This window comes from Bombus bifarius, unplaced genomic scaffold (assembly GCF_011952205.1).
Source record: "Bombus bifarius isolate JDL3187 unplaced genomic scaffold, Bbif_JDL3187 scf7180000009125, whole genome shotgun sequence".
In the NCBI taxonomy this organism is placed as follows: domain Eukaryota; kingdom Metazoa; phylum Arthropoda; class Insecta; order Hymenoptera; family Apidae; genus Bombus; species Bombus bifarius.
In genome coordinates, this window is record NW_022884914.1 from 3984602 (window position 1) to 4002162 (window position 17561).

The 17561-nt window shown below is 35.2% G+C and overlaps 3 protein-coding genes across 4 annotated transcripts in view; 1 reads left to right on the forward strand and 2 right to left on the reverse strand.

The window, feature by feature from the left end:
- The window catches only part of LOC117213769 (ubiquitin-like protein 3), a 112527-nt gene extending 108504 nt beyond the window's left edge, over window positions 1-4023 (reverse strand). Inside the window, exon 1 of the mRNA XM_033459401.1 lies at window positions 3577-4023. Within this exon, the coding sequence (XP_033315292.1) occupies window positions 3577-3606 (30 nt within the window). The 5' untranslated portion in view covers window positions 3607-4023. The remainder of the gene's footprint in view (window positions 1-3576) is intronic.
- A 100-nt stretch (window positions 4024-4123) lies between these two features.
- On the forward strand, window positions 4124-7850 carry LOC117213767 (tetratricopeptide repeat protein 5-like). Its single transcript, XM_033459398.1, has 8 exons — window positions 4124-4611; window positions 4826-5176; window positions 5268-5510; window positions 5581-5634; window positions 5713-5898; window positions 6039-6211; window positions 6306-6450; window positions 6521-7850. Exons 1-8 carry the CDS (start codon window positions 4528-4530, stop codon window positions 6638-6640), a joined length of 1356 nt encoding a protein of 451 aa, XP_033315289.1. The 5' UTR covers window positions 4124-4527; the 3' UTR covers window positions 6641-7850.
- The window catches only part of LOC117213768 (torso-like protein), a 34162-nt gene continuing 22547 nt past the window's right edge, over window positions 5947-17561 (reverse strand). The window contains exons 1-3 of one of the 2 annotated variants that reach the window (XM_033459400.1): window positions 11416-11581; window positions 9576-10239; window positions 5947-8634 (exon numbers count right to left, since the gene is read on the reverse strand). In XM_033459400.1, coding sequence (XP_033315291.1) covers window positions 8239-8634; window positions 9576-10211 — 1032 coding nt within the window. In that variant the 5' untranslated portion in view covers window positions 10212-10239; window positions 11416-11581 and the 3' untranslated portion in view covers window positions 5947-8238. Of the gene's footprint in view, window positions 8635-9575; window positions 10240-11415; window positions 11582-17561 lie in introns of those variants that run through there. The other variant, XM_033459399.1, reaches the window with a different exon arrangement.

Below are 17561 nucleotides of genomic sequence, written 5' to 3' on the forward strand. Positions count from 1 at the left end.
AACCCTAATCTTGATATATCATTGAAACTGACGAATATCGGACCGAAAGCGAAGATTTTAATGTTTTCCCATGAAAGCGTCGGCCACAGAGTGAAATAATTAAGTGACGGAGTATCTTTGGCGGGATAGCGGGTGAAAGGAGTCGCGTTGCTTGTCCTGGTGGTATCCAGGGCTGGAATGGTGGCTCGCCATGAATTCCAATTTACACGATTAATTGTAACGAAACTAAGCTTCTACGACCCGCAATTCTCCGCGGAAAACATTTCTTAATTGAAAACTCGCCGTCAGCCTAGCGGAACAGCCTGCCATTTCATTTTTCTGCAATTATCGTGAACCGAGACCAGAATAAATTACCGGAATTCTTGTCTATTTTAAGTACCGGCTACGGAAAGTACGGACGATCGATTTGTATTATACACACTTGACTTTAACACAACCATTTGCAACGCTGTAACCTCGTCTAATAATCGAAAAGTAATGATATACGCATTGGCAAATCATAATTTATTACAAAATAGCTCAAATAGTCGAATAGATACTCTCACGACTAACTGTATCTTCTAAATATCTTCCCGATGATATACAGGGTTGTTGGTAACTGATGGTACAAGCGGAAAGGGGGTGGTTCTACGCGAAGAAAGAAGTCGAAAATATAGAATAAAAATTTCTTTTTTTTTTTAATTTTTCCATCGAGACAACGATCTACAGTGAGATCCGTTATAACGAGACGCGATAAAGTGCACGCGTACCGAGCGAAAATTCAAAGTCGATTTTCTCGAAAACGAAGCCTCAAACGAAAAATTGTTATTCTATATTTTCGACTTCTTTTTTCGCGTAGAATCACCCCTTTTCCGCTTGTACTACCAGTTACCAACCACCCTGTATAGACAAATTATATCGAGAAATTTGTCTATTGGGTTGGCAACTAAATGATTGCTGATTTTGTCAATACCACGCATTGATGTAGTTGTAGATTATATTTCCTATGATTTTGTCAATGCGTGGTATAGACAAAATCCGCAACCATTTAGTTGCCAACCCAATAACTTCAAATACCATCTCTCTCTCTCTCTCTCTCTCTCTCTCTCTCTCTCTCTCTCTCGCTCTCTCTGATACGAAACGGTCATCGCGACAGTCTTTCGATAATACACACATAGGAAATATAATCTACACCGTTAGGTGCAACCGGATAATGCGTTTCTTTCCACCTCTGAACACGAAACCGCGCGAAACCATGTCGAGCACGACCAAGTGTACACCGCATCGGCGATTAATCACAAACAAGGGGATGGTTATGGTGGGACACGAAAATAGCCGGGAATGGCGTGCATAATTCGGTGGAAAAGGGGGCCACGCAAATATTTGCATCTATTTTACACACCATCGATGCTACTGAATTTTGGATGCGCGCTATTTTTAGCGGAATAGGCCGTGTGTGTCGATCTATTCTTTAGTAGCCCGTGGTCGCATGCGCCCCGTTTCCTTGCCGCAAGCCTTCATTTAGTAATATCGAGAGTCTTGATTCGAAACGCCAAACAAAAGCGAAAGAACACGAATCGATATTAGACGGAAGGACACCGATTTATGCAAGCCGCGAGATTTGCATTCGAAAGTCGGGTAAAATTAGTTTTCTAGCTAAGTCTCGTTTAATTGGTGTAATTTGTTACTCCGACAGGCATAAATAACAACTTATTAAGAGGAAAGAGTAATATTTTAAGTTTCTTTTATTATTTACTTTCTGGTAAACGTTAAACTATTGCATAAAGCTATTTAATAAGAAAAAGCACACTTTTTGGATAGTAATTACCATTATTTCTATAATTTTCTGAAGGAAATATTCATTTTTTATCTTGGAAATTTAGAGCTCGCGCGAACGGTTATATTTACGTACGAATCTACGTTCTGATTTTGCGTCAGATAATTATCATCATGTTCAGACGCTTCGTGTCCTTATTAGAGAATAATTCTGCATTTCTTCATTTAACAAAAGGTTTTCGAGAGATATTGAAATTTGAGAAGATTGTATCAGAAACAAAAATCTCTTCTGAAATATCGCATTCTCAAGAGATGTTAATATTAACGCTAATTTCCTAAAATCTTTCATAATAGCTTCAATAGCTTCAATAAACATTATTTTGCCATCTTTTGTGTTCCGCATTTTTCATAAATAAAGTATGTCGAAAAAAGAAAACATCTCAAAAGATACATACACAAAGAAAAACTGAGTAGAACAACGTTACTAAATAAATCAACTATCAGCTTCCGAAATATTTACGTACAATATTACTTCAACCGTGTAACCTATGAAAAAGAAAAGACTGGCCACTACATACGTGTATTACCTCTCGCTGTTCAATTTTCCCTAGAAACAAAAAATATAAAAATCTCTAGAATCGACTTCAAACTACGTTTTCGATATAGACAGCGTATGCGACGCATCAAGTGCTCTAGCCGTCCCTGTGATGCGATTGGTGCCAATTAAACAGTCTCGTTGGACCGACTACGAGTGCACTTGGTACGAGTAACGCGACAACTTTGTAAAAAAACGCGACGAATGGCCGCGCCGATGATGGTAGGCGACGGTAGGTGTATAATTCACAAAGCGTGGAGAACGTTCACGACTTTCACGACACGATTAATTTACATTGCTGTGGAAGAGGACGGAGGGGAGGGGGGGATGGCGGGATGGAACGGCTCGGCAGCGTGAGCTCTTGACGCGAGAAGAAAGAAAACCGGCGAAACTCGTTGCAACGACGAGGATTGCAATCAAAGACAATCCTTTGTTGATTAATTAGCCGCCGGTGGAAGTTTATGATAATAGTCGATGGAACGACCATACGAGGGGAATAAAGTTAATAAATACATTTAAATACCTATAACGCGAAGTACGTACTATCGATCAACGATCGATCTACGATGTTTCAACTGTTTCAACATTGGAATCCCTACTACGGTAGTCAAATTGGCAGATTCATAATTTTTTCAGTAATCTCGTACATTTATATGTATATGATAAATGTTTAAAGATAAATTATTAAAGATTTACGTATACAATATTTTGTACAATATGCGGAGAAAGATCTTACGTTCTTTTCAGTATGTGGTATCTCTTTCTAACACCTTTCACTCCGATTTCTTTAATAGGAATAATTACCGCGCGGGATTTACTTTCGACATTTAGTCGAACATGCCTAAATCTTAGTTCTAAGTTTTCAACGAAATACATAGCTCCTAGTAAAACAAGTTAGAGGAAACAGATAAAGTATAATAAAAAAACAAAAGAGATACGTATATCGCTAGTGCGAGGGTGTACAGTGTATATTGTATATCCGTTATTTAATCGAGGAAAAAGGCGGCCGATAGGCGCGAAGTGGCATCTCATTGATCCAGCTATAATTTTACGCATTGATGGTCGAATGGCCGTGACTTAGTGAATAAAAGTACGACTAAGTAAAACGTAGCTGTACGATGGTTATCGAACGGTAACTGGAGATTGCGTTGGATGCGAAGGATAAAGGAGAAAGAGGAGGCGGAAGGGTGCGGTAGACATATTAGAGCAAGTGACAAGAGACTCACCTTGTCTGAGGGTATGTTGCGCGAACTCATCGTAGATGGTGGCGAAAGGTGGTCGCAGGAAATCCAGAGGCCGTCCGTAATTTGACCCAAAGGTGACTTTCCGAATGGCACAGGTATTCAACAAACTGATGACAGCAATGAAAAGCCAGTGTGCGACGCACTTACTCGATGAAAACACACTCACGCACAGCTCACTATTCCGGGACCATTTCGGCCCGAGCCTTCCGCTGCCCGATCACACACTCCGACACCTGTCGTTACTTGTACATGTCGGGCGAAAAGTATTTGGGTAACATCTTGCGGATAATACACGGATAATACGCTCTGTAGTTTGCACCGCACGCACCCACCGTCCCAGTCTCAGAGCCAAACACATAAAATGGCGATCCTGAGACGATGCAGCCTTCTGGGGAAGCTTCGGTCACAGAGTACGCGATTGCACTAGTCACACTCGTTGGACGTTCGTGACAGGTGGCAGTGGGAGAAGCGCCAGTAGCGCCACTCCCGATGTATACCTGTACTACATCTATAAAATTAAATTTAGGAGAACTATGCGAACGAGACTTGTGAAAAACATGTGAAAAATCATAAATTGAAAACTATTTTTACGTATTATTTTCATCGTACCGATATTGTTGTAATATTGCAGAACTGAGGTTTTAGTAATTGTGATTCCATCTGTTGAGAATAAATCAATCGATAATGAATCATTTTAATTTTATTGTGGATAGTACTTTACACTAGTTTGCATTAATGTTACGATATAACCTCTTCCGTTGTATTGCGAGCGTTAAAATTTTGACAGTTTCCGAATGATAGATTGTATTCTACTGTTGCAGCGTTAGTTCGCATGTATAACATTGTAAATTATGTATAAAAGTAGAAACTCAGTGTGTATCTGACGCACAATGAAATTACTGTGATAAGCAGTTTATGAAAGTATTTTAAAAAATGTCCGCAATTATAGATGATAAAGTGGTTGCAGGAGCGAAATCCGCAAACATTGTTAAAGAAGACCCCATTGTAGCATTGACGGTATACACACCGTTTTAATAACAGAACTTAAACAATTAATTGATTTAGTTATATTCTTTCCTTTATTGATGTACAGAAAATAACCTTTTTCCTCCGTTTCCTTGTAATTTAGCAAACGAGCTTTAATATTTATAGAAAGATATGATTTCATCGTTAAATTTACGTTTAACTTTATTTTCTATTTCTGTGACGCTTATTTATGTATTTATTTTAGGAAAAAGTAAATGCATTATATTTTTTTCGAGATCACTATTTTGAAAATCATTCTATCGAAGAAGCCATTAAAAAGAATGGTGATGTAGAAAAAGAAATGAAAGATACTTTAAGTAAACTCGATGAATGTAAAGGATATGAAATTGATGGATCACGAGCAAAATATTATTACCTAAAAGGAAAAGCTTTAAATGTTACAGAACGTTTTATACCACAAGCAGAAGAGTTATTAACAAAAGCAGTAAAATTAGAACCTAACTTAGTAGAAGCATGGAATGAATTAGGAGAATGTTATTGGAAAAACGATGATATTCAGCAAGCAAAAAATTGTTTTGTTGGAGCTCTACGCCATGTAAAATTTCTTTTCTTATTCTTATCCATTACCATCTTCCTGCTTTATAATTGTGTAATGTATAATTGAAATGCAATAATAAATATTGTAGGGTAGGAATAAAGTATCTTTAAGAAATTTATCGATGGTACTCAGACAAGAACCAGTCCCTAATACTGAACAACGAATACAAAATATACAGAAGGGAGTGGAATATGCTAAGGAAGCAGTCAGTCTTGATACATCAGATGGTATTTCTTGGGCAATCTTAGGAAATGCTTATTTGTCTTCCTTTTTTACAATAGCACAAAATCCTGCAACTTTACGACTTTGCATGTCAGCTTATACACAAGCAGTAAGTTAGATTATGACAATTTTAAACTTTCATCGTTGGCTGGCAATAAACATATTGAAATTGTTTTTAGGAAAAAGATATTGTAGCAGGAAGTAATCCTGATTTATTTCACAATAAGGCAGTGGTAAGCATTTTATTATCTCCAATACAATATCAATGAACTTTAATTTCTGGTATTCATATAAATAAATTACAACAATAGGCCTTAAAGTATCAAGAAGAATATAGTTTAGCATTAAAATCTTTTGAGAGGGCAATACTACTAGATCCAGTATGGGAAACACCTCATAACAAAAGGGATGAATTGTTACAATATTTAAAAGATGTACAAAATTCAGTAAATAATAATGGAAGAGTAAAACCAAAAAGATTGTACCAAATGATAAGGGTATCTAAATTTTTTAAATAATATATTTGTTTTTATAATGACAATGTAATTTCAAGATGTGTTTCATTTTATAAGATTCTATAAACTTAATACATGATGCTGGTACCTATACATATTTATAGGTTTCTGATTAAATGTAGGCATTGGATGTTAAACATTTGGGACCATACAAAGGTGGCTCTTTCACATCTGGCCAAAAGACTGTAAAATTAGATTTAGTATTACTTAAAGACCTAGTCCTCGGGTTAAATCCAGAAAAAGTTATATTTGGGAAAGTAGTATGTTGGATACAAGACACCGATTGTGTACCTTTGTAAGTCTGTTTTTCAGTTTCCTTACTTTAATTACAACAAACCAAGGATTGTAATTTATGATCATGATTAACAAGTACGTATCCAATATTTTAGCGCGTTTTGTCTCGTGGACGAAGAAAAAATGTGTATTGCTGTAACAGTATACAATCTTGCTAAAGGTCGTGGAGTAACCGTAGGAGATTCTGTTGCTATACCTGAACCATGTGTGATTCATCATAAGTTTTCTTATCTCGATAACGTTAGTATTATTGTACTGATATATATGTTTCTTTTAAAATTAACGGTTATACAACTATATACTTTTTCAGGATTTTGACTTCAAATCTATACGCGTCGAAACTCCAGTTATATTGGTTGTTAATGGAAGAAAATTAGGTAGAGAGCAACAAGCATCTGCAAAATTGCACACCTTTAAAAAGACCGATTGAACTTAATGCACAAATGTTCGTTCACGAATTTATAGCGAAACGTAGCTAGTGATGAGATTTCCTTTTATCTCGACTTTAAATCAATATCACTGTTAATAGACATTGTGATATTCGAATTTTGAATCTAAGTATTAATATAGTATATGAATAGAATTGAATAATCTTACCACAGTCAATATTTCTGGAGATAGGTCAATCCACTTACAATTGTTGCGCATTTCTTTAGAAGAATGTCATGCAAGTTAGAAACGATGAAATTTAAAAAAGAAACCTGTCTTTTTACACAGAACTTCGTTCATAAGTATCGTTATATTTTGTTTGTAATATGTTAATTCGCAGAGAAGCTTGAAGAATCCGAATTCATCGATTTATATAAAATTTTGTATATACATAATAAAACGCAGTTCATTTAAATGATTGTATCTTGTAGAATTTTAATCGCACTCCTGGATGCGATTTAATAAGCAATAGAAACTTTTACATATAGTGTATCTACAAAATTTTATAAGAACAGGTGAGTACGCATTCTTCAAGTTTCTTTTGTCAGCTCAAAAGTCAGTTCCAGAATATAGAATATATAATCGAATTTAGTATAAAAATATTAATTTTCACAATACACCTAGGTGTAGTTTTAATCTTCAATCAAATAATTTTCTTTTAAAAAACATTTAAACGTTCTGGAATTTTTTAATGAATTTTTTACGTTTATTGTTATAGTTCTTTAAGAGGAAAGACAAAAGATAAGCAAGCATAAAAATAAGATATAATAACATTTAATGCTTAACAAGATCAAATAAACTGACTTTTTCTATAAGTTCTATTCATCAGTCGTTCCATCGTGCCAATAAAATAACTTTTGCTTGTTCGTACGAAACATACAAACTAATCATTCTTTTATACTCGAATACTCATATCGATTCATTTCGATTAAAAAAAAAAGAAACGGTAACGTCCATAAGTTCGTAAGGATAGAACGTATTATAAAATACACAATGCGTAGATTTATTTTTAAAAACATCGGTTTATGAAAGTTCGAACACGCTCGAGAAGAAAATCAACGCGAAAAAGAAGAAAAAAGGTCACGAGTTCTGTTTCTGCGTTTGTCGCTACGCCCTTGAAGAGCTTAAACGGGAATGCAACATAAATTTATTAAACCGGTATCAAAAGCGAAACGACAAACATGGAAGCAGGACGTCGCGCATTTTTCAGTCACTTTTACGAAAATTGCTTGTGATGTACATATATATTTAAAACGTTTGTATAAAAATGTTTTCTATTATCGATTATAATATAATAAATACTTATTTAATAATAATATAGTAGTTGGGCGTTTCTCTATGAAAACCTAGCATCCGTTTGACGGAGAAACAATAGTGAACTTCCAGCGGACCGTGACTAACGACTCTTCGAGCACTAGGAATCGTTTCACAACGACGAATGATCGTTTCACGTCGAAGTCATCGGCCGACGTCTTCTAAATTAAATACGTACGCGTAAACGCGTGGTCTTCCACGTACAGATCATACCGATACGTAATTTTACGTAAGTGAAACGGAGGTGTATCAATGTTCTCCTTTCGGGACATGTCTCGTTCTACTTCACATGTTCACCTCCCATAACTTAAAGTAATTGTCGATCACCTCGAGGAACCACTCACGTCGTTGAGGATCTTTGAAGATCGGCGCGAGCGTCTTCAGTTGAAGCTGTAGTAACGCTTCGTTCTCCAACAAACCGTCCAATTGCTTTAGCAACATCGCATCACCGTGTAATTTCAGCAAGCTGGCATACGAGAAAATGTAGTATTGGTTTCGAAGCCGTTCTACCGCCCAAGCCTCGACGGTGCGGTTTCCGCTCGCTGCTTGTATCGAGCCCATGTGCTCCGCGTACCACGGCGAAAAATAGTTGCTCAACTCGATATTCGATAAATCTGCTACACCACGAGTCTTTAGCCGCTCTTTGATACGTAGATATGCTTGTTGAGTATACACGAACACCTAGAAGGAATAAAAACACTTTTAAAATTTTAAGGTAGGTACATATAATTTAGCACAAGGTATCAAGGAATCAAGGAAAGGTGAAAAAGGTAAATCTACATAGAGAAAGTACTTGTATATAATTGCAGACTTTTCAGATTATCAATATTCTTTACAGTGCAACTTAAAAACTTTTATTAAAATATTACAGAAAAGAAAGTTAAGTCGTTGACGAACAAATTTTATTGCCATCTTCTAATTTATTTTTCCCTGAAGCATCACTAGCCTTCTGCTTCCTCACACCATATCCTGCATAAGACACGTAGCATTTACGTTTGTAATTATCTAGATAATCAACGAATTAACGATGGCCACTTATTTTTACATATCCTGTTCTTGTTTCTAATACTTATTCCGAGTGTTTATCAGATTATTTGGTGTCGTCATTCTATTCGTAAACCTTGAAACTGGTCTTTAAGGTTTATACATTGGTAAGAGGCAGATAAAAGGGTACACACGTCTGTTTCTTCAGACTATAATTTTGATTGCGTGGGAGGAGCAAATAACCACTGAAGCAGGATTTCTTTGGTAACGTTTTGTAACGCGACGTGAGTGGAGATGGTTCGATGGTGCTAGCTAGAGATTCAAATTGATTCTCGGAAGTAAAGCTTGAAGCAATAAATTTTATGCACCCATAAATCATTGATCTTGCGCAAGTAGTCAAGAAGAGATGTACCAAGGCTAAAGTATTTGTTGTTACACGCCAAGGATCGTCTGTGTAATTTTTCCCAGAAGAACGGAGGAACGTTTGGTAAGATGAAATGATCGATGATCAAGGATCTAATTATTACCTAGAATGTTCTAAGTTCTATGATTTAGAGTTTCTACGTTTTACGGTTTAATAACAAAACAGTTTAATAATAATAACTATACGCTAAAACAATGAACACAAACATCTTTACCTGATACAAAGAATTGCCAGTGACATAAGCAGCAATATAGTGCGATCCGAAGTGCTTGATGAACCGAACCACGCTGGCAGTATCTCCAACAGTGACGTTTTCTGTTTCCCGGAGAACAGCCTCGTCCAGAATCATCGAGTCTGCTGTAACAGCCAATTTCTGATTCTCACGGAACCTGGCAACGCGTACCAGCACGTAACAATGTTCACCGGTGATGAACGACGAGTTGATGCCCAAATGACGAGCAATGGCCGCCTTGGACCAGCTGGCGCTAAACGCTCGCCATGGCCTTTCCAGTCGTTCAAACGTGAAGTCCCGGAAGTAAGCTTGCAGAAGTTGACGAACATTATCGCAGAACTCCATATGAAAGTCTCCATCGAACACCGCTGCCTGTTGGCGTTGTTTGGTCGTTATGGGGGTTGGATTCCTGAAAACATCTAGGGTCGGTTCTCGGAAGATCCAAGTATCGGTGTCGTTTCTGGGGACCACTCTCATGCTGATGCTGAGGTAACCGTAACGGCTGAAGATGTTGACGGCGCCGCCGAGACGCGGCCTCTGCGACCCGTTGCTGAGCTGTACGCCAGCCAGCAACGAGATCATCCACGCCAGGAGCAAGAATCGCGTGCGTGACCACATCTCTCGCGGCTGCCTGCGGCGAAACCACCTGGAAACATACGATGAGATTGCTTCAACACTGAAATAATATCAAGTGCGTGATCTTATATTGTGAACTAGGATGGAAGAAGCTGGGAATATAAAGGAGTTTTGGCGAGCTGGAATCTTTCTTTATTGAGAAAGTTATATCGAGGATATATTTTTTTTTTTTGGACTGAAATAACGTTAGGCGTGAAGATTTTTGGTGATCAGGAATCTGTATTTATTGAGAAGTTGTATGGAGAATAAATTAAACAAAAAAAAAAAAAAACAAAGAAAATGAGATAATATTGAATACAAAGTATGATGAAACTGGAAGTGTAAAGAATTTTTGAAAATTAGGAATTTTTATTGGTTATACGTAGAATAAGCTGGGAGAAAGTGGTACGGAATGTAAAGAAATTTTAATGATCAGGGATTTTTATTTGTTGAGTGGGTTTTGATTAAAATTCAATTTCTGATGAAATTGAAAATAAAAATGAACAATTTAAATTTCCAAAGATCTAAATGCTGAGATGAATACAAGTTTCGAACACGAATGAACATTTACGCGTGGTTCTGAAAGAAGATGAGTTCCTTACATAGGAATCGTCGGTAAGTATCGATTCCACTAATATAAAACATAAGAGGATTGCAATTTAGCGGATACCTAAGCCGACCGCGTTTCGCTTTGTAACGTCTTTGCAGATTCTTAACATTCCTTCGCTGATGTTTCTTATCGTAACAACTTTCGCTAAAATCTCTGACATTGTAGGAACCGTTAAAATATGTTTCACTGGAATATGAAAGTTTGCTAAGTGCTTTTTATACGGATTCTATATTCATTAGAAACTTTCGATATTTCTTTGTTACAGTACTTAATTATTTCTATCTCGTTATATGGTACCAGGTATAAACATAACAAACTTTAAACATTTATCTTCGAATGAGATTTTTTTTCATTTTGAATATACTTTTCTACAAAATACAAGTTGGCACGCTACACTGAAATATCAATCACGTAACAAATATAAATAAATATACAAATAAAAATAAATATAATTAGAAACTAATTTTACGTACAAAACGGAGCAAGCATTCAAATATATTTTAAATATTCATTTAGAAGGTCTAATTGTTCCAAAAAAAAATGTTTAGAAAAAACTATGATCAATAGAAATAATGAAAATATCAAGAAACATCTTACAGAACCGATCCTCGAGACAAGTAGCAAACGACACGAACTTCCTCACACCATCGGCAACTTCATTCACAGTTTCGCGCCACAATTAATCGAAACTACTAATCCCGCGATATCAGGAACTTGTCCAATATAAAAACAGATTATCATTAAAATTATACATATATGATATACAAGTTACACAAAATGTTACAAGTCCTTCTTAAAATGAACCTACGAGTGGCGGAACAACTCGTGTACTCAGCTGGAATCTACCGGCGCTTCGAAACCGCGAGTGCACGCGCGACGCAACGAGTCCGCCGGTAGATCGCCACGAGTTATCTCGTTTTGTAGGTCTAGGTGCACATCGTCGAGGCATTTGCAGAAGCAGTACGTGGCCTTCATCCCCACCTGTCTACCGGGCAAACACGCTGGTCTAACGCGGTTCTCCAACGTGCGAAGTCGGGTCTCCATCGGTCGGACAAATGTTTCAAGAAGTTCTAACCCCTTCTTTACGAACCATATTGCTACCGTAATAGTTGCTATGCATTAGGCCCTTTCTTTCAAAAGTTTCTTCCATTTTATAAGGAAATAGTGGATGCACGAGATTTGCCGTTTTATATTATTTTATCGAATTACGCACGATACATTTTGTTTTATCAAGATAAAAATCACAACGTTTGACTGATTTGGTTTCATGTTTCTATAAAGATGCGTTGTTGTAAAAGACGTGTCTATAAGAGAAAGACACTTTTCGGACAACCTAATACAAGGAATTCGCCGTAAATATTCGCTTCTGTCATAAAAGTCAACGTTAATTTTGCCAATGATACCTGGACAGTTTTAGTATTTGCGAAACCAAACAGCCCGTGACTCCTCGCTATTACGCAATTGATAGTTATAGCGTTAATAACATTGTTTTATTACCAAAAGAATATCATTGATTTACAATCTCTCAAAATTTAATCATTTAGTCTACAGAAAATTTCCTTAGAGAAGAAGAACTTGTCCATTTATATCTTCTAAAGCTTTGAGTTAAAGACTTTGAACTTGAGATCCTTCGACATTTATTATATAATTTATTATTCATTCGTAAAATATTCGTAAGATATTCGTTATGAATGTCACTTAACATTTTCAAGTTCTTACGAATTCTTGCATTTGTGCGCATTCTACGAGACTGATGCAGCCTCGGCTTGATCCTCCTCTCAATTAACTTAAGATCCGTAGATTTTTTGTCTTCTGCAGGCTCGAGGAGGATATGCAAGGTTCCGGGCTGCGGTCAATCGTTCGTCTCGGTTGGCCGCGTGCACGCGAGCCCGTTCATCTTGATGAATGTCCACGCGACACGATTGATCGTTATGCACGCAGGCTACGATTTATGCACCGCTCTGTGTTAACGGTATATCGCTCGCGGACTGCGTTTGACAATGAAATGCCTCGAACCATTTACTTCCGTATTGATAATTGGAGAAGACGTAAAATTGCGTTGAAGATTAATAAAAGGTGAGACATTTTAAGATTCGCTCATTTAATAAAAATAAAACTAAAAGAAAAATCAGTTATATAAATACATAAATCATGATAAAATAAATAAAAGATGATGACTTTTAATTTTTTTAACTATGCGTCATTTCGGAAAATCTGAAAAAATTATGAGTTAATACGTAAAATTGAATTACAAATACGTAAATGAGTTAATACGAAAATACGAAATTAATACGTAAAATGTTGATACGTTCACCATCTTCCCTTCCTTTTCTTCCCTTTCTTTTTTCTTTCTTCTTTTTTTCCCTTTCTTTTTAGTGGTCATTTTTTAGTGTGTTTGTATGTGTGTATGATCGACCTTCATCGATATTCATTAACATAGTAACATAGTAACAGGTTATTATAATTTCTCTGGTTATTGATTGTTTTACGACGCAATTATTAAATTACGTATTTGCGTAAGAGGAGTTTTTTCAAGATTAGAATATCAAGTGAAAAAATTCGAGGAATAATCTTTAGAGAAAAATCAAGTTAATGATATGACGCAAAGAATGATTGGAACGTATCTTTGAAACAATCCGGAAGTGATAAGAAGAGTACGTGATATAGCGACCAGACGATTGCAATGTTGCATTGCTGCAACAGATTTTGCACTTTGAGTATCTTGTGCGAAACAATTTCGTTGTTTTCTTTTTTTCTTATATTCAATGTTTAATAACCTTTTACTACAGCTCATTGAAATCGGCTAATAATCCTATTATTTTACAACTAGTAAAACAAGGAAGACACGTAAACCTGAAGAACTTAAATATTAACTAAATATAATTCTGAAATTGTTGGAAATCTTTCAATTAAAAAAAAAAAAGGTAACTATCGACCGATTATAAATACTGGCAGAGGTAATTAAATTTTATGTTAAAAATTCCAAACTTTTGAAAAGACCAATAATCAATAATTGAAATTATCGGTTCACTCTGTATTCTAAAGAGCATGACGGAATAAGCATGTTAAAATGTGTACCGCTAAGCCAAATTAAACTTGTGACACGTCAATCGAAAGAGCTTCTTAGGAAAACCATTCCGGCAAAGTTTTAGCCATCTAGCCCCTATTATTAGTATAGTTATTAACCTAAACACGATTTAAAACTTATGCTTGGTTTATTTTTTGTTCTACCATATGGAGAACTATGAAAAAGATCTGAGATGCTATAGCCGTGACGTTACATATCTGGCAATTTTTCCACATTTTTCCTGTGCTATTTCTAATCTATTTTTTAAAAATCAGAAATGTTTAAAAATGCCAGGTTTGTATTAGTGTTATTAAACAATGTATAGATTTCTGTATTTATACAATTTATATAGAGAGCATATCATATGAATATTATATGCAATTCTAGATAATTTTATTTTTATTAAATATGCGAATATTAAAATGTCTCACCTTTTACTAATCTTCGTCGTTGTCAACGTTGATCGCAAGATTTACTCGCTCAACATTGAAAGTTTTGTTGAGTATTTCAGCAGGCCTTATCGTGTACGCGACATGATTTTTATATATAGAATGCGATAAATAATAAATTATCGCAGCGATGCGTGAGGAACAAAAATGTCTTTCTATTCTTGGGCAGTCAATTGAGTTTTGTATGTTCAGTGCTGTAAATAATTATAAATTCGAACATATTTTCTGTATACGCTTTATGCAGCACTTGTACGTTTTATACTGTTTTTAGTGTTGACAGTGTCATATCATTACTTTTCTCCAAATAACAATTTAAGAATCTTTCTTGCTGGATCCGATCGACTATCTCAAGCAGTGTGATACTTGCTAGAGGTAATGGATTCAAAGAATAATATAGAGCAATGTTGTTTGAAGGAAAATAATAATGCATGGCTGCTAGAGAATAAAAAGTCACTTTTGTGAATGTGCATTGTGCAAACAGTAATGGCACTCTTGGGTTTTAGCTCGCATATCGCTGCGATAATTTACTATTTATCACATGTTGGATATATAGCACACATTACAAGCTTTGCTGAAATACTCAACAAAGCTTTCAATGTTGAGCGAGTAAATTCTGTGATCAACGTTGACAGCGACGAAAATGAATAAAAGACGAGACACTTTAAGATTCGTCCGTTTAATAAAAATAAAACAAAAAAAATCAGTTATATAAATACATCATAAATCACTCTTACAGGCATGGAAAGATAAAAGACGATGACTTTTAATTTTTTAGCTACGCGTCATTCCGGAAAATCTGAAAAAATTATGAGTTAATAAACGTTATAGGTAGCTTCTACTATAAAAACATAGATGTTGTCATTTAATAACGCCAATAGAAAATTGCTATTTTCCATTTCAATTATCCTTCCTAATTTTTAAAAAATAGATTCCGCACTGAAAAAATGTGGGAACACCACGGCTATAGTAGCTCAGATATTTTTCACAATTTTTTATAGGATAGAACAAAAAAACCAAGCATAGACTGTAATGTTTAGGTTAATAAGTACCCTAATAATAGGAGTAAGGTACTAAAAGTTTGTTGAAATGCTTTTCTCGGCAAGTTCTTTCGATTGACGTATCATTAGTTTAATTTCGCTTAGAGGCACCTTTAACAACCACCGTTTTTTTTTTTTTTTTTAATTTAAATATAATTTTAGTTACAAAAATTCAGCTTAATATTTTATCCCTTCAAATTGCAAAAAATATTCTATTCCAATAGGAAGCACATTAATTATGCCACAAACTTTCCATAATAATCTAATAATAGGCTTTATGAATCTCTAAAAACTTGCTTTGAAGGTTAATTCGTCGAACCTTCGCCTACCTCTTTTTGTTCCATTTAACGACGTCTATGAAAAGTCTACTTTAAGAACGAGGCTTCCTAGTAATATCGTTAAACGCTTTCGCTCATGCATAGATCGCGTAACGAACGAAGGTTGCGCTAGGCCCTTGGATTTCTTCCAATCTGGCAATCGTCCTAGCGACGCGAATGTTTTGCAACGATTTACATCTGAAGGAATATCGGCTGGTAATTACTTGTTGAACGTTTCTCTGTCCAAGGAATGTGAACAATTACGCGGTTGGCTCGGGTGTACATTTTATGTTTGCGTTCGTGACTCGAATATGTTGGAGGAAGACTACTTTCTAGTATGTTGTCTCAATGAAAATGTGCAAATGCAGTATTCGATGATTATACTAATCCACAAAGTAAATCATCCTAATTTATACCGTGGCTCTAAGCATAAAAATTAAAATTAGATTATAATAGATGGAAAGAAGAATTCTAGTGAATATATGTTTTATATCTTATAGTTTTAGTAAATTTATTATTTTATAATCTTTGAACATTAACTTTTATGTATAGTAGATCCTCTCTTATCCAAACTAATGGTAGTATAGTAAATAATGAATTAAGATTAATTGACAGATTCTTCAAATATTTATGGATCCAATATCTTTTTGGCTGCTAAGTCACATAATTTTTTCAACATAAGTAACCGCATAGATTTACATTCTTTTTGTACTTAGAGCCGTCGAAGTTTTTCCTCGAATGCCACGAATGCTTTGACAGGAGGAAGCGCGTCTCAATTATCACGTTCGTTTGCTTTTTCTATTTGCATAAAATCGTCATTATTGACGTCCTCGTCGCAATAAAACCATTTCACTACATCGGTATATTTGAACTTTTCCTATTATTCCCGGCATCTGAGAAATCTATGTGTTTTAGATAATTGTCAATACCACGTTTTCGTTTTTTAGTGTCTACAATGGTGGCTTTTCAACACCATCTATTTCTGTTAATTCCGTTGCATCCGCATTATTTTCGAGCTTTTTAATTATATCGTATTTTATTTATAATCAGAATTTTCCTAATCGAATAAGAGAAAAAATACATTGTATATGAACAGTAATTCGGATTAAGTTTGGATTAAATTCCTCGTAAAGAATTTTTCAAATATATTTGTCTGATATTTAATTATACTTTTATTGCTATTTTAGTATTTGATATTAATCCTGCTCTTTCCCGATTGATTTATGGGAATTTGGGTGCTATTGCATGAAAACGTGTGTATTGAATAAATGAATAATGGAAATGAGTTCAAAGGAAGAACGTTTCAAACGAAGTACCGTATTGGAGCATCAATTAATACGGTAAAACGTGATTGTTTCTCTCAAGAGCGTAGCCATAACGAGGAAGAAACGGAAATTCATAAGAACTTCTCTGGTTTAAAAGCGTCATTCCTGGAGTATAACGTTTCTTGGAACGTGTTATGCTATAATGTTACATTTGTCTCGTGATAAAATACGAAAAATAAATCTCTGGCATTTATGATATCGTTAGAACGCGGAAAGTCATAGAATGTCATTCACGAAATTAATATTGTTACTATGTTATATGTGCACTATGTTTAATAGTAGCATGACAAGCTCTTTGCTAATTCATCTATTGGAGTTATTTGCAGAATTAAGATTAGAATTTTACCTTAGAATCTGTCATAATCTCAAAGTGAAATTACTATGGAGACACGTGAAGTAATTAAACCACCGTTGAGTAATCACATAGTTTCTAACATTTTTGCAGAAGAAATATCTAATTTCACATCTGTTTTTAACATACAATAATTGGCAAGTAAGGAGTTGCTACAAGCATCTCATATAGAATTACGTAATTCTGTCAATTTTAA

Bases quoted from the DNA above. Each gene is read 5' to 3' on its own strand.
- LOC117213767 (XM_033459398.1), top strand. From the start codon at position 4,528: ATGTCCGCAATTATAGATGATAAAGTGGTTGCAGGAGCGAAATCCGCA. The intron at 4,612-4,825 runs GTATACACACCG...TATTTATTTTAG, and splicing joins ACCCCATTGTAGCATTGACG to GAAAAAGTAAATGCATTATA. The intron at 5,635-5,712 runs GTAAGCATTTTA...TTACAACAATAG, and splicing joins TATTTCACAATAAGGCAGTG to GCCTTAAAGTATCAAGAAGA.